Source organism: Pituophis catenifer, unplaced genomic scaffold, assembly GCF_029215685.1.
Source record: "Pituophis catenifer annectens isolate HBS135680 unplaced genomic scaffold, rPitCat1.0.hap2 SCAF_4, whole genome shotgun sequence".
NCBI lineage: Eukaryota > Metazoa > Chordata > Lepidosauria > Squamata > Colubridae > Pituophis > Pituophis catenifer.
The window spans coordinates 71313999-71337048 of NW_027256884.1; the positions used below are offsets into that span (position 1 = coordinate 71313999).

General features: G+C 39.1%; 1 protein-coding gene across 2 annotated transcripts in view; it reads left to right on the top strand.

Annotated features, from left to right (window-relative positions):
- LOC139316630 (amine oxidase [flavin-containing] A-like) overlaps nt 1–23050 on the top strand; it is a 50968-nt gene that overhangs the window by 18957 nt on the left and 8961 nt on the right. For both annotated transcript variants that reach the window (XM_070943453.1, XM_070943454.1), the window contains 5 exons: nt 3269–3360; nt 5658–5799; nt 19334–19483; nt 21662–21821; nt 22290–22386. In XM_070943453.1, the coding sequence (XP_070799554.1) occupies nt 3269–3360; nt 5658–5799; nt 19334–19483; nt 21662–21821; nt 22290–22386 (641 nt within the window). The remainder of the gene's footprint in view (nt 1–3268; nt 3361–5657; nt 5800–19333; nt 19484–21661; nt 21822–22289; nt 22387–23050) is intronic.

Sequence of the window (23050 nt, forward strand, 5' to 3'; positions counted from 1 at the left end):
CCAACTTTGTTTGGCTCTTAACCACTCACCCATCCTTTGGAATGCTCATCCTGGAACTGGGATAATTAATAAGAATGGAGTTTGTTTGAATTTACAATCATTGGACAGGAGATAAAGTATTAACTAGAAGTCAGCACTGGTTTGTTAAAAACAGATCATACCAAACCAATTTTATTCCATTCTTTGACAAAGTGACTAAATTAGTAGACCAGAGAAATGCTGTAGACATAGTTTACTTAGACTTCAGGAAGGTATTCAACAAAGTGGACCACAACATACTTCTTGGTGAGCTAGAAAAAAGTGGGATAGATTAGCATCATCACCAGATGAATTTGTAACTGGCTGACAAACTATACTCAACAAGTATGGTACTCCTTAATGATACTATGTCTACATGGAGGGAAGTAAGCAGTGGAGTACCATAAGGTTCTGTCTTAGGCCCAGTACTCTTCAATATCTTCAGAAATGATTTAGATGAGGGAGTAGAAGGGGAACTCATCAAATTTGCAGATGGTACTGAGCTGGTAGGAATAGCCAACACCCTAGATGATAGGCTCAAAATCCAGGTGGATCTTGGCAGACTTGTACCTGGATGCTATCTAACAAAATGAAATTCATTTTGAGACTCTAGAACAGGATTGTCAAACTCAAGGCCCGTGGGCCGGATCTGGCCCACGGGATGCTTAGATCTGGAAACAACAAAGGATCAGCCCGCTGTGCCTCTGCCAGTGAAAATGGAGCCTGGGGGTGTGTGCAGCCCCCCACGCCCCATTTTCAGCTGTGATGGCCTTCTGAAGCCCTCTGCCAGAGAAAATGGAGCTCGGGGGGTAAGTGTGTGCACTCTGTTTTCGCTGGCAGAGGGCTATCAAAACAAACTAACAGAAAAACAAAAGGAGAAATGTTTCCCGTTTTGCATTTGAGCATCCAAGAAGGGACAGGAAAGGAGAAAGGGAAAGAGAAAAGAAAAAGATGGGAAGAGAGTAAGGAAGGAAAAATAAGGAAAGAGGGGAAGGAAGAAGAAAGGAGAATGAAGAGGGAAGGAAAACGAAGAAAAGGAAGGAAAGAAGGAAAGAGATTATAATGAGAGTGAAGGAGGGTCTCAGATAAGTCCTGCTTTAGCACTTGGCCACCACAGGTGCCTACTACACGAGTCCTGTGTCATGCCTGCCATGCCATGTCTACTCTCAGCCACACCCACGATGCCATGCCCACCCCAGCCATGCCTCCCCCGGGCCCTCTAAGGTCAGGCACAACCCTGATGTGGCCCCCAATGAAATTGAGTTTGACACCCCTCCTCTAGAAAGAGTGCAGAGAAGAGCAACAAAGATGATTAGAGGACTGGAGGCTAAAACATGAAGAATGGTTGCAAAAACTGGGCATGGCTAGTTTAGTGAAAAGAAGGACCAGGGATGACATGAGAGCAGTGTTCCAGTATTTGAGGGGCTGCCACAGAGAGGAGGAGGTCAGCCTATTTTCCAAAGCACCTGAAGGCCACACAAGGAACAATGGATGGAAATTGATCAAGGAGAGATTCAACCTAGAAATGAAGAGAACTTTCTGACAGTGAGAACAATCAACCAATGGAACAGCTTGCCTTCAGAAATTGTGGGTGCTTCATCACTGGAAGCTTTCAAGAAGAGACTGGACTGCCACTTGTCAGAAATGGTATAGGGTCTCCTGTTGAGCAGGGGGTTGAACTAGATGACTTTCAAGGTCCCTTCCAACTCTGTTATTCTGTAAAAGGGATTTCAAGAGAGTAAGAAAGCACACAGTGAGGAATGTGCATTGAAAGCAATGTGCTGGGGCCAGCAGCCATAAGCACAGGATGCAAAAAGCCTGGAGTAATTGCTTTTGATGTATGTTTCCCATTGTGTGTCTGCTGATTCTCTTGTAATCCCCTCCTGCACCCTGCAAGGGAGGGAGCGGAAAGAAAAACAAGTAAGGCACAGGAAAAACTGACTGTGATGGCAATCCCATGGCTGAGAGATGCTGCTTCATAGATATGGGCGCGTGAAGTTATTTTTTCAGTTCCATTCAACTTCTAATGGTCACTGACTGAGGCTGACCAAGTAACCAAGGACCATCTGTATTTATAAAATAACAAAAAAATTCAGCTATAGGTGATTTTTGTAATCAACACAAAAATATACTTTGTATTAAATATAGATGCATTTGCTTGCGTATATAGCCTTGTAATATATTCCAAAACATTTATCTTCATTGGACATATCAATTATTTGTATTGATCACAGCAAGATCCTTGGTTGGATATAAATTTAACCAATTAAATGGATTTTTAGCTTCAAAGAGCATGATCACTAAATTTTAAATTTGAGCCGAATTCATTTAATAATTTTAAACTATTTTAACTGATGTTGTCTTCTGTTTTAATAGGCTGTACACTGCCCTGAGTCCTTCGGGAGAAGGGCGGTATAGAAATAAAATTATTCTTATTCTTAAATTATTCTTAAATCTTCCAAGACAAAAAAAGTGTCTTTCTAAATAACTGTCATTATTAATTCTGATATACACACTTTAAAAACTGAGTGAAAAAAAAATTAGATATCGCTATTTTGTCTAAACTATGGAAACTGTTTTAGTATCACTATCAAACATCTTCAGTACATCTTAGATTATAGCTCAATCAATAAAGCATATTTCAGATGCATTGGACCAATTATTTTGTACAGAAAACAAATGAGAAAATCACTACAGTTGCAAGGAAAATATGCTTCAATAAATATAGGTTTTGCAATGTCTTAAAGTTATTATGTTCTAGAAGAAGTAATTGAATATAGGGCTTTGTGACAAGGTTTAATATTTTTGAATGTACAAATCTTATTGCAGTACATATTTATTTCAGGAATATTGATGGACAATGAAAATACATTTTCCATGCTTTCTTTTTGCTAAAAACTTTTTATTCATTATTGGACAGAGAATTATATGGTCCCAATTAGTGGGTTGAAGTCCTGATGTCACTTGCAATTCATGAACAAGTTGCTTACAAGGGTGGATTAGCTTGAAGATATGATTGTGCCTTTTTTAAAAAAAAACTGTTGTGTTACAATTTCATTCATTTCATATGCAATATTCTCTCTCTCCCTGTTAAAAAAAAAGCAGAGATAGGTGATTTAACTTTGCAACACGATTGGGCTTGTTTCTTTTTATGACCATATTGCAAGGACAATGGATTGAGGCTATTGATTCATGAAAAGAAAATCAGCAAATAAACTCTGCATATTTGCAACACTTGGTTTGTTTTTAGATTCCTGCTGAAGCACCATGGGATGCACCACATGCTAAAGAGTTGGACAAAATTTCAATGAAACAGTTCATTGACAAACATTGTTGGACAAAGTAAGTGATTCATCTTCAGTTATAATCTTACTACTATATGCCCATTTTCTAGCTTTCTGCATGTCATGCATACAACATGCTTCACTGGTTTTTCTATATTTTCTTTTTTCTCAAGTGGGAGATAACCAATTGTATTACAATCGTATCTCCAATCATATGTTAGAATGTTAGAGCATATACAAACTTAAATGATGATAACATTGTAACTGCATTGGTCTTCCATTGACGAAAGAAAGAAAACTCCTGATTAATGAAACAACCCTTACTAATTTATAATATAACTTTATTCAATAAAATAGATTGGATTTTCTATATATCTAGTTAGCTACTGAGTTTCAGCCTCCCAGACACTGTTCAAAGAGGTTTTCCTTCACCATAAATCTCCCGTTTAAGAAGAGCCCACAAGTTCTCAATAGGGTTTAGGTCGGGTGAGGAAGGAGGCCGTGTCATTATTCTTTCATCTTTAAGACCTTTACTAGCTTAGCCATACAGTGGAGTACTTCAATGCATGCAATGGAACATTGCCGTGCATAAAAATCATGGTCTTCTTAAAAGATGCAGACTTTTTTCTATACCACTGCTTGAAGTGTCTTCTAAAAACTGGCAGTAGGTTTAGGAGTTAAACCGAAATCAAAATCAAATAATTGATTTTGAGTCCATCTTCAACCAAAAATGGTCCAACTAGCTCATCTTTCATAATATCAGCCCATACAAGTACCCCACCTTGCTAGCGCATGAGTCGAAGTGGAGCTCTGTGCCCGTTACTGATCCACCCATGGTCCCATCATTTGGTCCGTCAATAGTCAATCTCATCTCATCATCCATAAAACCTTTGAAAAATCTGTCTTCAGATATTTCTTGGTCCAGTCTTGCCGTTTCAACTTATGTGTCTTGTTCACTGGTGGTCGGATTTCAGCCTTCCTTACTTTGGCCATGTCTCTGAACACTGAACACCTTGTACTTCTGGGCACTCCAGGTAGGTTGCAGTTCTAAAATATGACAGCAGTGGAGGATAATGGATTTCTGGTAACTTCATGTTTAATTCTTCTCACATCTTTGGCAGTTAAGGTGCATTTTTTTTTCTCAACACGTTTCCTGCAAACCTGTTGACTATTTGCAACAAAACATTTGATGATTCTGTGATCATGCCCCAATATCTTAGCAATTTCAAGAGTGCTCCATCCCTCTAAAAGACTTTTTACAATTTTTGACTTTTCAGAGTCAGTTAAATCTCCTTTTTAGCCCATTTTGCCTGAGGAAAAGAAGCTGCCTAATAATTATTCACACCTTGATATAGGGTGTTGAACTCCTTAGGGCCTTTGTAATAATAAGGCTTCTCCAGATCTGTAGTCTTGAGGACTTTGAAGCTGACTCAAAGTAGAAATAAAAAGCTGCATTTCCCATAATATCCGAATATATTCACACATTTTTATTAAAAAGTCAGGAACCATTAGCTGCTATCACTTTTTCAGTTTGCAACCTGATTAAACATGGAGCAAAATAGAATGGAAATGGAAAATTATAATCATAATCAAATTTGGAGGATTGGTCTAAATCAAGTTATTGAACTTTCAGTGGAGGTGTAAACTGTAAGCTAAAGGTGTAAGGTGTAAATTGACCTTTGAACAGCATGCCATGTTCAAAAAGTCATTAAGACCAAGAAGAGGGTGGTGCTAGAATAAATATCACACTATTCCAATAGAGGCACTCTCAGCAAGGAAGATGGTAGATTTCTTACTAGCATTCTTCTACCCATCCAAGAAGAAGCCAATAATTGTTTTCACCTACTAATGATATTCATGATAAGCTTTATAAGGCTCCACTTGGAAAAAAGAAGAATAATTATTTGGTAATAATATAAAATAGAATGTTCCCCAAAGCAAAGAGCATTGCATACTGCAGCTATTGAATATACAGTATATGCAGAATCCATTGTTTCTGGGTTCTTGCTACTACACAAACCAGTTGCTCAAGAGGAGAATGAGCTTGGGATATCACCTACTCCTGCATGATGTCTTGTGCTGCTGTAATTTAAGTGTCCCCAAGCATTGAATCATGAATCCTTCTACATTTAGCAAAATGGGAGCATCTCGGGATATAGTAACAGCAATATACTGTGAAACACCCATTACACAGTTAGACAGTGCACAAGTAGTGTGTAACGGAAACTGTCATTTATGTAACATATCTCGCCTTGTCAAACTAAGGAAATGCACTCTTAAAATGGTTTTTCATTTTATTTCATTTCTTAACAAGATAAAATTAATATGTTGTGCCTGCCTTTGGATTGTATACAGAGCTGCCAGGGACTTCGCTGCAAGCTTTGTCAACATCAATGTCACGTCAGAGACACATGAAGTCTCTGCTCTCTGGTTCCTGTGGTATGTGAAGCTTTGTGGAGGAACCACCAGGATTTTTACTATAACCAACGGAGGGCAGGTAAAGCAAGTGATTCATTTGTCCTTTCTTTTGAGAGTTCAAAATGAATGAATGTGATTCTGCATTTGTGTAATAGGGAGAGCTTTTAAGTATAATAAAGAATACGTTCACAACAGTTAGAGCAGCTTTTCAGTTGTGGAAATGGGTGCCCATTGTGGAAGGTCAAAAAAGTTAGTGGTGACTGCTATCTTGAGTTTCATTGGCTTCCCTCTGCAGACATCTCAATCTGGAATAATTAATGAAATTTTTATTTATTGGCAGTATTTTTAGATTTTTCCTGAAATTAGATTAATAATATAACAACTCTTATTCTACTCCCGTGATGGCAAAAATCTGTGACACATGTGCCAGAGGTGGTGTGCAGAGCCCTCTCTGTGGGCACATGTGCCTTCACCATGCCAAGTTGCTTTCTGGCTGACAGCAGACTTCATGTATAGATCACACTGCCCTCCCCCATCCCATTTGCAAAAAAATGGATGAACCGTTTAACTTTTTGCCCAGTTCATTGAATTGGCTGATTGCACCACTGGCTGACCCTGCCTCACCCCTCTTTATCTTACCTTGCCCGCGTTGGCTGTTCACCAGAGCCACACCCGCCACCCAACTGTTCTTTGACTGCTCTCTGGTTCCTTGCCTGCACCCACTCCTCACTTGCTTGCCATCGCCGTTTGCCCAGACCATGCGGCCAGGCCCAACTGCTCCTGCTCCTCGGTTGCTTGACTGCGTCGCCTGCCTAATTTTGGGAAAGTTGCTGTCTGTGTGACTGTGTGACACATCCCCTCGCTTGCTTATTGTCATCACTCACCCGGACTACGTAGCCCAGGCCCACCTGCTCCTGCTCCTCTCCCACTTGCTTGCCGTCAGTGTCTGCATGCAGCCCGGGACATCCGCCCCCTTGCCAGCCAGGAGCGCTGCCACCAGTCGCTCCCCTGCACCAGCTTACCTGCCTCTGCACCGCCCGGTGGCTTTTAACAACACTGCCACCAGGAAAGGCCCCAAAGCTGTGCTGCTTGGGATCCACGTGGGCTGTCGCAAGGGGAGGGCAGGCATCGCTGGCTGGCTGTACGCTGCCCAGAGCATAAGGTTGGCACGAGGAGGAGGAGCTGGCACCCCTTGCTCACCTGCCTGCTTTCGTACTGCCCAGTGGCTTTTAACAATGCAGCAGCTCGCTCAGGGCGCTGCACCCGCAGGTACATGGGAAAAACTAATTTTTCTGATCTAGAAACAGAATTGTGGAAAAAGAGATGAAATATCTAGACATTTTAAGTGTAGAGAATGTATGTGTTGAGAATGGCCCATTTCATCTCTTTTTCCACACTAGGTACAAATAGTGGATTTCTTTTCATTTTATTCAAATAACAACAAAAAACCCAATACAGTTCAGTATGAATTAGCTTTCCAGTCCCTCCTTGATGCAGTTTTTTACATTGGATATCTAGTTTAAATGCCAAGAAAAATCAATGATATATTTTTCAGACCTTTGGAGGCTTACACTGTCAATCGTTCAGACTGCTCAAAGCTATATTGTTTAAAGCAAAACTAACAGGTGTGAATTAAGTTTTAGCTAAAAAATGGAGTTTTAATTCCAGAAGTCCATTCTTTAAACTTGGACTTCTGGAATTAAAAGGCTCTGGATTAAATGGTACTCTAGACAAGAGATGGAGAAGAGTATCTTGCTTTTAGACATGATACTAGCTGTTTAGAAAGGTGAATTATGAGCTATTTTTACATCATCAGAAATTTAATTTCTGCAGCTCTCACCTGGCTAAAAAATTGCGTAAACTTGAATAACAGAAGACTATTATTACTAGAAGGGCACAACTTACAATTGGGCTGGCATACCTTTCTCTGGTGTGGCAGAAATATGGTGCACAAATATTTCCAGAGGCATTATGTGAGGAATGCATTACTTAACATTTGGGAAAAAAATTAAACTACAACACTATAGGGAAATACCAGTCTGGCTCTCTCTCAATGGAGGCAATAATATATCCAAATCTTATAAATTGGGGAAAAATTGTATGTTACAAGGATATTTTAGATGAAAGGGGTGATCTTAAATCCAGACAACAATTGCAGAAGCAGGGGTTGGACTTATCTTGGTGGCTGTATTTGCAGATCCAAGCAAGGCACGAAAAAGATGTTACATTATGGGGTATAAACAAAGAATAAACAGCATTGGACAAAATTTTAATGGGGATGGATGAAAAAATGATTTAAAAAATATATAATTATTTACTGAATTATAAAATGGAGGAAGAGATAGTTAAACAATAATTGCCTGGACAAGGAAGAGTTTGGCATAGAGATAGGCATTAACGGATTTGATAAGATATGGATGGGAACTGAGAACAAAATATTAGCCAAATTGTATAATTACTTGCTGGAATACGACATGGTAGAAGAGGTGGTCAAGGATCAGATGATAGCATGGGCTAAAAATATTGGACAAAACATAAGTTTAAACGAATGGGACACAATTTGGAAGAGTAACCTTAAAATGACCAGGGCGGTAGCTTATAAGGAAAATCAATATAAGATGCTGTACAGGTGGCACTTAGCCCCTGCCAAGATTGCCAAAATCTATCCCAACATGAGTTCCAATTGTTGGAAATGTGGCCATCATCAAGGCACTTTCTACCATTGTTGCTGGACTTGCCCCCAAGTGAAAAAATTTTGGAAAATGATTTGGAAATGGATCACAGAAATAATAGAAGACAATATCGATTTTGAACCAAAAATCTTTCTCCTGGGAATCCTGAAAACAGAATATGAAAAAAAAAAAAAAGTACCTAATTATACATATAACGACAGCAGCAAAAATAACGTATGCTCAGTATGCTCCTTTGGAGACAAGGAGACAAATTTGCTGATTATAACATCCTCGGGCTTATCGGTACTTGCCTTCATATATGGGACCTCCCTGGTCTGGTCTGTCTCCATAGTTTCTCCGGATTCTAGAGGAAAGACCCTGGAGGTAGCAAAGTGGTTCCTAGATACCATTTTTGATGTTTGGTTGAGTCCTTGTAAAAGCGGTTTAATAGACCCACTCGAGAAGACTCTTGTAGGAATGACTTCAAATCTGAGCAGGGATCCTTTTCTTTTCATTACAGCATTCAGAATAGTATTGCTGTCAAAATGCAGTATTAGTCGAACACAATTGCTATGCTGGGGAAGTTTTTCGTATCTGAGTAGATCTGTTAATAAAGGATCAGATTTCAATAGCTGCGCAAGTGAGAGAATTATCCTTTCCTTTGAAGTCCATCGTCCTCTATTGCATGGGATTTTCTTTATCCTTAAAGCAATTTGTTTCTTTAACAACCTTCTTCCTTGATGAGGGTTGACATCAGTACTTGGAATGCTTTGTTGTCTGGATTGAGATCTTAAATCCTTCCACTCTCTCCGCGCATTGGGAAGGTGTGCAATTTCACCTTCCTTAGCTGCAGGGTGAGGGTTATTTAAATATTGAAAGATCCTCTCGATGTCTCTTTTGATCGATGTCAGTAGGTCATATATTGAATCTACTGTATACGCAGTTAACATGCTCTGAGTACAGACCATCTCTCTGAGGTCTGAATATGTCGGAACTTCTCTTAAACAGCTAGAAGTAGGAGAGGGGATAAACCTTGAAAAATCATCCATTCTAGCAGGCGAATTTAAATCTGAAATCCGGGAAAAAAGCTCCCTTTCTGTATCTCCCTCTCCCAATGATACAGTCGACGGAGACAAAGTTCGAAGTTCGGTTTGGGGTTCTGGATTACACCTCTCCATAAAGTCGTCCAATTTAAACTGTTTAAGAGGTTTGAAGTAGTTAAACTCTGTCATAGATTTTGGGGAGAGAGAGTAAGATCTCTGCCTCTTACTTTTCTTTACCTTTTTGGTAGATAATTGATCCAGTATCTCTCAGCAAAATTAAATATCGCAACAATTTATCCTCCTTTGGCAATCGCAGTTAAAGTAGGCCTTGATGATGGTCTCAGCTGAGGCACCACGGAGTTAAAAACCAAACTCCTTTCCAAACAGCGGCTTATCTTCCACTCCCACTTCTTTGCTATCTTCTATTTTCAGAATTGTTTAAATTATTTAAATTATTTCACAGGGGAAATATGTGGGAGAAAGAAATATATGGGAGAAAGAAACTAAAAAGCTGATAGAGTTTCTTTGAAAGCAGGCCTACCAGGAGCGTCTCCCATGTATTTATATATTAACACCACGGAACCGAATAATGTTGAATTGTATTACTATGTTTCATAATAAAAAACCAATTAAAAAAAAGAAACAATGATTGCCTGGGCAAAGAATTTTGGATACAACATAGAATTAGAAAAATAGTTAAAAATTTGGGAGAGAAACTACAAACTAACGATGGCTGCGGCATATAAAGAAAACTTTTACAAAATCCTTTACAGGTGGCACTTGCTGTCATCAAGATTTGCCAAAATGTATAAGAACTCCTTCGCAAATTGTTGGAAATGCAATCAGATTCCAGGAACATACTACCAAATGTGGTGGACATGTAAGAAAGCAAGGGGGAAAAGCCATAAATGGCTAGAAATGATAACTGAACAATATAGTGAGTTCAAACCAGAAACATGCCTCTTAGGTATATTGTCAGAAAGTTATGATAAAGCAACCATTTACTTAATGTTACATATATTGATGGCAGCTAGAATTATATATGCTAAATATTGGGAAAAAATGTGAACACCTCACCAGATGATGACGTAATTAGGAGAATTTGGGATTGTGCTGAAATGGACAGATTAACTTTAAAAATTAAAGATAAAGAAAACTCAAAATATTACAGGACATGGAATAAATTTTATGAATGGATAGAGACAAGAGGTAGAAATGAAAGGGAAGTTTATGAATGTCAGTACAACAAAGATGTATAAAACTATGAATATAATATGGAAAAATTTGTAAATAAGCTAATGTAGGTAGAAACTTAGTTGAAGTTTCCTTTATTTCTTTTTGTTGTTGTTGTTGTTGTTGTTGTTGTTGTTGTTGTTGTTGTTGTTGTTGTATTGTTGAAATTACTGTTAACATTATTAGCATACATGTTAAGATTTACCATTGATCTCTCTCTGGCTTTTCTTTATTTGTATTGTTATCCTGACATGGCACTGTCTTTTCAATAAAATAAAATAAAATATTTTTTTTTTAAAAAAAAAGATTTAATTTCTTACCTGATAAAAATGCAAAGACATGGAGTACAAGGAGCAAATAAAACACCTTCATGTTGGGATTGGTTCTGGACCAAATCTTACTTTGGGACAGAAACCAGCTCTCAGCCCCCCCGTTGCTCCTTGAAAAGCACCCACACACACACACACATGCTCCAACAGCTGAGGAGGCAGGGGAGGGCTGCAGGTGTCCTGGTTGATCCCAAGAGGGTCTGAATTTCCCCAGACAAACTGTCCCACAGCCCTCTCCATCCCCTCTTCTGTGAAATTGCTTTCTCCCACTCCCACTGGCACTGGTGGTCAGCAAATTAAAAAGGAATCCCCAACTGAGAATCACTGCTGTAGATTGGTTGAGTCAGGGAATATCCATTTCTTTAGTGTTAACTAATAGTGTTAGCTACTTTTGGTTCAGGGATAGATTTGTATTAGATGCCTCTTTTTGTGTGTGTGTGTGTGTTTGTTTTTGTAGACTCCAAGCCTTGAATACCCAAGAATGAGTGCAGCAAAAACAGATAGTGGAAGATCATTCCAAGAGGCCCGGACAAAGTCATTTGGAGTGATTGGATGCAGTGGGAAAGCATTATGTATTATGTGTAATGAAAGTGTTGTGTGTTGCACATCAAGTCTCAGATGGCACTTTGACACCAACCACAGAAGTGTTACCGAACTTGGTGCAACTGAAAGAAAAGAGTTTAAGGGCCTGCCTCTACTCCCCAATCAAGAAAGAGTCTGTACTTTTCAATACTGAAAGGACTGTACTGTCCTTTCAATAAAAGGAACCTTTTATTGAAAGCGAGTGATTGCAAGACAAAGCAAAACCTGGTGGCTCAGCAGACTGAAAGCATTGTGATTAACACCAGCTGTCTGCAATTACTGTAAGTTCGAATCTCACCAGGCTCAAGGTTGACTCAGCCTTCCATCCTTTCTAAGGTAGGTAAATTGAGGACCCAGTTTGTGGGGGCAATAAGCTGACTTTGTATAAATATACAAAAAAAAAGTATGAAGGCTATTGCTTAACGCATTGTAAACCGCCCTGAGTCTCCGGAGAAGGGCGCCATATAGATCATTTTTTTTTTAAAAAAAAAAAAGCAGAGTCTGAGTTCCCCCCAGGCAATTCCATTAGGATAAAGGGGTTAGAAACCCCTCCTCTCAGTTTGATGTTGAATGAGCCAATCCACAGGTGCGAAGATGTTGTGGAAACGGTTGTCCTGAGAAAGAGATAAGGATTCGTTTCTTCTGTGAGGCTTCCAAACTGAAAGAAAACAGATGGCCCTCCCACCTTGTACATCCCCCAAGGTAAATCAAAGCACAGGGCAGAATAGGTGACAGGGTAAAAGTTATAAACTAGGGAATTACAGGATACATAGGAAAACAGGATGAGAGTAATAAGTGATTAAAAGGATCCAGGGTCCCCTCCCCACTTGAATGGCAGTATCACGATAGGGATCTGACAAAGAGTTTATTGAAGGGAAATTGAGGAAATATCATTCCCAGTCTCTTAGTTTTTCCAACTACTGTATCTTTCCAGAACAAATCATCTGACAGCTGCCAGTTTTCAAATTTCACTGTGCATAGCAAAATATGGTAAGCCCCTCTCTGATGGGGATATTATCAAAACGGCCATGTTGTCTGGGAGTAATTCCCTTTTTCATGATTTCCCAAACAGGGATAAAATTATTAAACACATCTCTGAGATGCCACTTAGCAGAAATATTGTTAAAAATAGAGTCCAGCGCATGGCAAGTGATATTGGTCAGCAGCTCACCACTGACTTACAAAAGGCAGCCTGTTACTCCATGTGCTTGGATGAAAACACAGATGTAAATAATTATGTAAGGCTAGCAGTAATTTTGTGTTATGCTGTTGGTGACATCATGAGAGAAGAGCTGGTGAAACTGGTGTTTTTGCCTGAAAGAACGCAAGGGATAGATAGCTACAATGCTGTAATGAAGGCTTTTTTGTCGCAAGACATTATATAGAATCGAAAAAGATATACTCTGATGAAGAGGGAAGATTGTTAATGGTGGAAGTAATAATGTATGGTAGACGTATTTTGCTGGTGGATATTTACGCTCCTAATAGTAATCAAAGGAAGTTCTATAAAAGGGTATATATAAAATATTGGTAGAATTAGAATACGAACACATTTGTATTATGGGGGATTTTAATGCTATAATGGATAGGGAGAAGGATTACAAATCTGGAAAGGGGGGGTGAAAAAGAAAGGTAGGAAGACGTTGCCGGTAACTTGGAATCAATTAAGGGAAGAATTTGGATTACAGGATATGTGGCGGAACTTTTATCCAACAAGGGAACAGTTTACCTTTTTCTCTCACAGGCATAACTCATGGTCCCACATTGATATGATATGGATGTCGTTGGAATTAGTAGAAATGGTACGAGAGGTTGAAATTTTAGAGAATGGTTGGGCAGATCACAACCCTTTAGTGCTTGCCTGGAAAGGAGAGCACAGCAGAGGAAGATGGATGATGAGGGCAGAATTATGCAAGGATAAGGATTTTGTGGAGCTGTTAAAACAGGAGTTGGCTCTCTTTTTCCAGGAGAATAGATGAGAGGAAACATCGTTACAAATAATATGGGACATGGCTAAGGCAGTGGTGAGAGGGGTTGTGATTAAATATATGGCTAAAAAATAGAAGGAAGATAAGCAGGAGAGACTAGAGTGGGCAGACAGATTGGAGAAATGGGAAACGAGATTACAAAAGGATCCAACAGATAAGATAGCGAAAGAAGCAAGAGGATTGGTGAGACACCATATGAATTTATTGGACCAAGCTGAGTTAGTGCAAAAAATTCAGAGAGCAAAGCAAAATTACTTTGAACATGCCAATAAAGCGGGAAGATGGTTTTCAAGCAGATTGAAAAAGGAACTAGAAAGTAGAAAGATTAAATGGTTAAGGGATAAATCGGGCCATTTAGTGGCCAGTAATGGGGGAAAAAAAGAAATGACGTATGAATTTTTTCAGGAGTTGTATCAAAGAGAAGATACCAGTCGAAAGCAATTCAGTTTCCTAGAGAACTTAACAGGGGTACCAGATCAGATAAGAGATATGCTAAACAGACATATCTCAGAGGGGGAAATAGAGGAAAGTCTGAAAAAACAGAAGAGTGGTAAAACCCCTGGAACAGACAGACTGCCTGTAGAGGTGTATAGGGTAATTTGGGAAGTGATTGGGAACCAGTTGCACGATGTCTTTAATGAAGTGTTGAATGATGGACGAATACCAGAATCTTGGGAAGAGACGTATATCTCTCTCCTTCCTAAGGAAGGGACCGATACGACCTCTATTACGAATTACAGACCAATAGCCTAGCTTAATGCTGATTATAAATTGTTTGCATCCATCCTAGCAAAAAGACTACAGGTTTTTTAAAATCAGTTTATACATAGAGATCAGAATGGTTTCTTACCACATAGATTACTGAGAGATAATCTGAGAGTAATATTAAATGCTCTTGAGTTTTATGAACACTATCCGGACAAACAGATGGCATTTCTCTTTTTAGATGCTTATAAAGCATTTTTAAAACTTTTTCAGAAGTTGTTATAAAGATGGATACAAATATCAAATTATTAGAGTCTAAAATGGAGGAAGTTGATGATAAGATTTATAATTTGGACAATAAAATACAAAGAATTGAAAATGATTTGATAAATATTCAAGACAATAGTTTAGAAGTAAAGTCTAAAAAGGAAGCTGGTCACGAGACTTACAATGCAGAAGATATAAAGCAAGGGATTGAAAGAGAAGTTGTAATGATACAATACAGGCTCACAAAATTTGCAGTCAGAATGAGAGGGAAAATAACAGGAAAATAACAGAGATGATCTAAGAAAAATATCTGCTCAAGTTCTGGCTGGGATTTTAAAGGTTCATCCTGAGGAGATATCTTGTAAAATTGACAAGGCCTATAGAGTAAATTCTTGGATTGCAAAGCAAAGGCAACTGCCTAGAGATGTGGTGATTTATTTTACAGATAAAGAAATAAGAAATGATATTGTGCAAAAATCCTTTAATTCTACTCCACAACTGTATGGGAGAAAAATCTGGATATATAAAGAACTGCCGCCTAAGATGTTAAAAGATAGAAAGAAATTTGGACTCTTGGTGACTGAGCTAAAAAAACAAAATATTTTATTCAGGTGGGATGTTCCAGTGGGTATAATATTGAGATATCAAGGAGAAAGTTATCAGTTAAATACTGTTGAAAAAGCGGAAGAATTTTACTACAAGGTCCTTAAAAAGCAAAATCAACAAGAGATAGAAATTCAAGAAAAGCAGAAGGAGATGGAAGTAATGAAGAAACAACAAGTTACAGAGGTCTCTACAGATGAGCCGCTTTTGGATTCTCTTTCAGAGGTCTCAGCTGGACTATTTAATACAAGAGAGGCGGTTCCGGATTCTAATGTAACAACTTATCAAGTCACAAACCAGCATGGAAATCAATCAGTTGATATACAATTTATAGAACTAGAAAGATTTAAGCCACAAAAGCAAAACCAACAAGATCAAGTTATAGATCAGCATGAAAACCAAATAGGTGATATACAATTTACAGAAAGGAATTCAGGATGGAGATCCAACCCACAAAAAGTCAAGAAAAGAAGAAGCAGGTCTCACAAAAACAAAAACTTTTAAACTAAACAACAGTGTAATGCCAGTTATTTAAGAGATGATTGAATATATGAAAAGATAATTGGCAAAGTATTGGTTTATTTTATCCTGAGGAGAGTGACAGACCTCTGCAGTGCTGTACTTTTGGGATGTGAAAAGGGCCTTAAATTGAATGGATTGGAACTATCTTTTTTTTTTTGGATTCTTTGATAAATATACTACGTTTATGCTGAGTTACAAGGCAAGAGAGTTATGGGATTGGGGCATGCAGAAGATCTGGTTGTTACCCTATTACGGTGGTTGGAATTAATAATTTGGATAAAAGACACCTCTACAGACACTATATGGAATACAAATATAAAGTCACTCGGGTGGTTGTTGTTTTTTTTAAATATGAAGATATTTGCTATTGATGGGGGCAGATGGTAATTGAAGATACCGAACATACTGTTGGAATTAGGATGTGATGTTACCCTAACATGGGTGATGGAGTTTACAATCCAGCTGAATGACATTACAGAAGATATTATATGGATTACAAGCCTAAAGTCTTTTTACGAGGATTTTATTTACATAAGGGAATAATTTTTAGGGGAGTGGGCAGAAGAATAAAGATATTAAGATTTATTAAGTATGGTAGTCTTGTAGGAAAGTGGGTGGAGACAGGTTAGTTTATTGATTGTTTAGTTTAAGAAAAGGGATATTATGTTTAGATATGAATATATGTAAAAGATTTGAGTTAAGAGATATAATGAGGAGGGTGAAGGAAATGGGTAGACTATGAACTGAATAAATGTTAAATTAGGATTTATTATATAGTTTTATAGCGGAAGGTTGTTTTGAAATGTTAGATTAATATACATAAAAGATTTGATTTATTATTATGCTAAATTAGGAGTTATATAATGTTATAGAATGTCATTTTGAAATGTATAGTATAAGGGGGATATGATAATTTTATTAGAAATAAAGGGTCAGTATATGGGGATGGAGTAAGGGGATGGTAAAGTATTATATAATCTGTTATGAATTTGGGTTTTATTATGAAGAAGTCACAGGGGGAGGGGAGGGGGAGGGGGGGGTTAGGGAGGAGGGGGTAAAAAAGGGGGAAAATTTGTTAAAACAAGAATTGGATTAAGGAAATTATTTATTTTATTTATTTATTTTATTAAATTTTTATACCGCCCTTCTCCTGCTGGACTCAGGGCGGTGCACAGCCTAGAATAAAAAACATCCCAATACAAAATTTAAAATTTTAAAAGAATTAAACAAATTTTGGCCCAAAATTTAAAACCTCCCGACTAAAATCCATTTACAATTAAAAATATCTAAGGGGGGGGGGATTATGCCAGCCCAGCTTGATGAAATAGAAAAGTTTTGAGGGCACGGCGAAAAGCACGGAGATCTGGTATCCTACGTATCTCCAGGGTCAGGTCGTTCCAGAGAGCAGGTGCTGCCACAGACTGGGGGTCGCCAGCCGACATTGCCTGGCTGATGGCACCCTGAGGAGTTCCTCTCTGTGGGAGCGAACTGGCCAGTGGGAGATCTATCGGCAGCAGAAGGCGGTCCCATAAGTACCGAGACCCTATGCCATGGAGCGCTTTAAAGGTGGTAACCAATACTTTGAAGCACACCCAGAAGACCACCGGAAGCCAATGCAGCTCACGCAGGAGGGTGTCACATGGGAGCACCCCATCGCTCCCATAATCCCCCACCCAGCTGCATTCTGCACCACTTGGAGCCTCCGGGTGCTCCTCAAGGGAAGCCCCATGTAGAGAGCATTGCAGTAGTCCAGGCGGGAAGTGACGAGTGCCTGAGTGACTGCATAAGGAGTCCCGATCTAGAAAGGGACGCAACTGGTGAATCAGGCGAACCTGATGAAAAGCCCCCCTGGCCACGGCCGTCATATGCTCTTCTAAACACAGCCGTGCATCCAGGAGGATGCCCAAGTTGCGAGCCCTCTCCGTGGGGGCCAGTAAGTCACCCCCAATAGCCAGCGATGGCATCAGCTAGCTATATCGGGATGCCCAAAGCCACAGCCACTCGGTCTTGGAAGGGTTGAGTCGAAGCCTGTTTCTCCCCATCCAGTCCCGCACGGCCTCTAGGCATCGGGACATCACTTCAAGGCATCGTTGGGATGGCCTGGGGTGGAGATGTACAGCTGAGTATCGTCAGCGTACTGATGGAATTCCACTCCAAAACCACGGATGATCTTGCCCAGCGACTTCACATAAATGTTGAACAGAAGGGGTGAGAGGACCGACCCCTGTGGCACCCCACAAACAAGGTGCCACATTACTAATGTGGACCTCCAATGGAAACCTGAGATATATTTACTAGGTATTTGCCCAGAGGGGCTGAGCAAGAAAAAATGGTATCTCAGTCTACATATTTTAGTCGCAGCTAGAATAGTGTTTGCCCAACAGTGGAAAAGAAAAGAGATACCAACTAGTGCCCAAATTATAAACAAAGTATTAGAGTGCGCTGAGACGGATAGAATGATGTATATGTTGAAAGAAAAAGAGGATTCTGAATTTTTTCAAAGTTGAGACAGTTAATATCGGTGGTTGAATAAAAGAATTGAGATGAAGTGAGGGTCTATGTTAATATGAAGAGAGATATACTTATGTAAATTGAAAGATAATTGTATGAAAATCACATTTGGGGATTACTTACCTTATTCTGTGTTGTGGGCATAATTATTTACTAATGAGGGCAGGAATAATATCTGCCGGGATAGACGTGTGTTTTTTTTAATGTTTAGTGTTATGAATGGGGGAGGGAGAGAGGGGAATGTATGGTTTTTGTTTGTATGTATAAATAATGTTTCTGTTTTGTGTTGATTGTAATTTGAAAAAATTAATAAAATTTATTTTTAAAAAAAAAAAAACTAATGCAAACGAAATGTGGAGCTAGAAAATAGAATGGAAAGAAAGAATAGAAAATACGGGGGGGGGGAGAAAGAAAAGAAAGAGAAATAATACCATATAATAAAGAAATATACGAAGTGATCTCCAATCTTCATCACAAGTATAAACAAATTTAATAGCTCATCACCCTTATAGGTTTAAATAGATATCTTTTCATCCCATATCCCATTCCATATTTATTTACTTGCCAACCATACTTCTCTCTACTCCACCTAAGGACTCTAAGTGGTATTAAAATATCAAAAACAATCATATCCAAATAAAAGCAAAGATAAAATATAAGAACTTCTTTGTTGTAATTCCTCTAGTATAGGCTAGAGCAGGGGTGTCAAACACAAGGTCCGCGGGCCAGATATGGCCCGTGATGTGGTCAGATACAGCCCGCGAGGCCGTCCTGGAAAATTTAAGGGGTCGGCCTGCGTCACTTCGGCCCAGCCTACCCAATGCGAAGAGGAAACATCAGGCCAGCGTGGTTTTGGCCTGGTCTAATCAGTGCAAACAGGAAACATGCCAGCAGTTTGGGGAATGGCATCAAGCTGGCCATGCCCAGCCAATTAGCCACACCCAGCCAATCAGCCACGGCCCCCCCCCAAGGACAACCACAGCCTTGATGAAATTGAGTTTGACACCACTGGACTAGAGAATTATATTTTGCGGTCCAGTCCCTTAAAATGGTTATTTGAAAATCTTATTTAATGGATATCTTACTCTCAGCTAAATTGTACCAGTTATATGCCTCAACACTGTGTCCTTATTTTGCTGATATCTTTGTTGTTCCTAGGAGAGAAAATTTATCGGAGGTTCTGGACAAATTACAGAAAAGATAATGGAACTACTCAGAGATAAAGTTAAGCTCAAGAGTCCTGTAGTCCATATTGACCAGTCAGGTGATGACATCATTGTGAAGACAGTGAACCATGAGATATATAAGGTAATTGAATAGCATAAATGCATCATAGGCATGTAAACAAGAACATGCTTGATGCAGCTTTTAGCCCAATGTAATTGGCCCCATTATTGTATGTTGCTCTGCATTTCACATTACTCAAGATACTTTTCAAGTTGCTTTTATTGATATATATATGAGAGATTTTGTGATATTGTAATTGGCTTCTGACATTTCACCACCACTGGATTATCAGTACAGTAGTTGTAGCTTTCATTCTATACTAGTATAAATATTGCATTAATGAAAGCTTTAATAAATATATCCAGAAAGCTGTAATATGGGGGATCCTTGTTACTCTCTGAGTTTGGTTGATCCCTTTTTGGCTAGTTGATTGTCACTTTTGCATTGTCTATAGGTATTGTTTATGTCTATGTATCTATTGATGGCTAATTTGTCAGAGTGTTTCTAGAAGCCATTTATGCAAAAAACAACAACAAACTAGGCAGAAGAGGCAATCAACTAGCCAGAAAGGGAACAAAAAGACTCAAGCACCTCTCCACCATCAATCAGCACCCAGATGAGCATAGATTAACTCCAAGAATAACATCAGACCAACAATCAAATAAACAATACCCCAGTCAAGAAACTGCCAAACAAGTTAACAATAAACAGCCCAACCAAAAAATTTCTAAGACCACTCCCACCAATACTGATAGGGCAAGCCACTAGGTTATAAACTGAGAACAAACCCCTCTTCTTTCTAGCCCTGATGATGTTACCTAGTTTGGGTAATGAAATGTCTGCAAGAAAAACTAAGCAGTGTTCCAGTACTTGAGGGGCTGCCACATAGAGGAGGGGGTCTAGCTATTTTCCAAAGCACCTGGAGGCCAGACAAGGAATAATGGATGGAAACTGATCAAAGAAAGATTTAACCTAGAAATGAGATATTTTCTGATAGTGTGAACAATCAACCAATGGAACAACTTGCCTTCAGAAGTTGTGGGAGCTTCATCGCTGGAAGCTTTCAAGAAGAGACTGGACTGCCATCTGTCAGAAATGGTGTAGGGCCGTGATGGCGAACATATGGCATGCATGCCAAAGGTGGCAGATGGAGCCATATCTGCGGGCACACGAGCCATTGCCCTAGCTCTGCTGCAGTGTGCATGCGTGCACCAGCCGATTTTTGTCTTGCCCCACCCATGCTGCCCCTCCCCTCCCAGGAGGGTGTTTTCAACCTCCGGAGGGCCTCCAGGGGGTGGGAGAGGCCGTTTTCGCCCTCCCCAGGCTCCAGGAAAATTCTGGGGCCTGGGAGAGTGAAAAATGGACCTACGGAGCCCATCGGAAGTCTGGAAATGGGCCATTTCTGGCCTCCAGGGGCTTTAGGGTGCAGGGGGTCGTGTCTGTATGCATGGGGGAACACATGGGGGTCATGCGCGCATGCAGGGGGGGCATGGTGTGGGGGCATTGAATTATGGATGTGGGCACACTCATGTGTGACACACACACACACGTGCTCCCCCCGCTTTTGCCACGCGATAGCAAAAAGGTTAGCCATCACTGGTGTAGGGTCTCCTGCTTGGATGGGGGGTTGAACTAGATGACCTACAAGGTCCCTTCCAGCTCTGTTATTCTGTTATCCCTGCAGAGATAAGATTGGTCCTCACTTTAACAAGTGAGGTCTGGCTTTGCTAATAGGCCTGGGGAACGGAAAATGGGATAGAGCCCATCCAATGGCTTATTTGATTAACTGTTGTTACTAGGGAGGTAGGGGGTCATTGGTGCTATTGTTTTTTATATTGGGTTTTTATCTTTGTAAGCCACCCGAAGCCACTGAAAGTGAGTTGCAGCTTTATAAATTTATTTAAAGGAATAAATGAATTTGGTTGGTACTTGAGGCTTTGTTTTAGGAAAGATAGACTGAGAAAGGAAAGGATGAAAGTATATGAGATCATTGCCTGATACAGGATTTATTTATTTTTTAATACGGAAGTGGTTGGGATTTTTTTTTTTAAATACAGAATGAGTGTGGGCTGTGGAGGAGGAGGGGGGAGGAGAAAGAGAAAGAGGAGGAGCAGCTCATTTACTTAGAATTGCAATTTTATTTTCATTGTTTTAAAGTCCTTTACAAACTCTATAGATTTTGAAAAGGTTCAAAATAAATTGAAATATAGAAATGATTTTCAAAATGTGTCAAAGGTTTGCCTTTGTTGTATTTAACAGGGCAAGTATGTCATTAGTGCCATTCCACCGATATTGACTGGAAAGATTCATTTCACTCCGGAACTGCCAACAATAAGAAACCAATTAATCCAGCGCCTCCCGATGGGTTCTGTCATTAAATGCATGATGTACTACAAAGAAGCCTTCTGGAGGAAGTTAGGTATGTACGGAATCTATTTTATGACAGTTAAGAATATTTTAATACCTTCCGATCAAACTCCACATAATATGAACAGTCATAAAAAATGGGTTTTGTTGCAAAAAATGGTAGAGGGGATTAATCACCAAAACATCTGACAAACTATAATGTACGTCTAATAAACTGAGATTATTTTACATAGGCCTGACTTGGTTTGTGGACGAGTTACAAATATCAGCATTAATATACTCTTTCCCTACACAAGATGTAATGAATTACAGTATAAGTTCTAGTTATATTTCATCAGATTAATGACCCCCATTTGCTTTCACAAATCGCTTGGAAGGTTATTTGGCAGGATGGCTCTAAATGTTTATTTGCTAAGAAGGAAAATAAAACTTTGCAAAGGACCACTGAAAATGCTTACCAAGAAATTATGCTCTGGATTGAAATTTTGTGTTGGTTATCCTCCTTTTATTTTTCTATCAGGTTTCTGTGGTTGCACAATTATTCTGGATGATGATGCTCCCATTTCAGTAACGTTAGATGATACTAAACCAGATGGATCCATACCTGCTCTTATGGGGTAAGAAATCCAGGATTTATGTGTTTGGCTACCAAATATGAATAAAGTTGTATTGAAAATTTGCTTATAGCTGTGAGTCCTACAAAACTTGAAAGAATCTTGATTTTTTTTTTAAAAAAAAATCAGATTTATATCATTTCAGTTCCTACATACATGTTCTCAGTTCTGTCTTTTTTCCTTCAGTAATATTAGCTTTTACCACTTGTTGGACTCATTGAACTCTACATAAAACATACAACAGCTGTTCTGCTGCCTGCGAGAAAGTTCTCTACTTCCATTCCTAACATTGCTGGGGAAATGAATATATATTTCATGTCATGCTGCAAAATGATGTTATGCCATGACATTACTGTGGCATTTATTAGTTTTTTCCCTATAGAGAAGATTAATCACTTGCTTTCCTTCTATCCTTGATTAGGAACTCTAAAGATGTTTTATTATACTCTAAATCTTAATTGTGGTTTATTGACACTACTCAACATCATAATTCATGGTTTGAACCTTCCTTGTTCCAAACTATAATTAAGCTACTGTGCATTGGATGTTGAAGCCATGATAGGCTATATTTAACTGAAATAGATACAGGAGCTTCCAAATATCTGTCTTTGTATCAATGCCATAGGAAGTGGGGAAAATACATATGCTAATGTTACAGTCCTTTCAG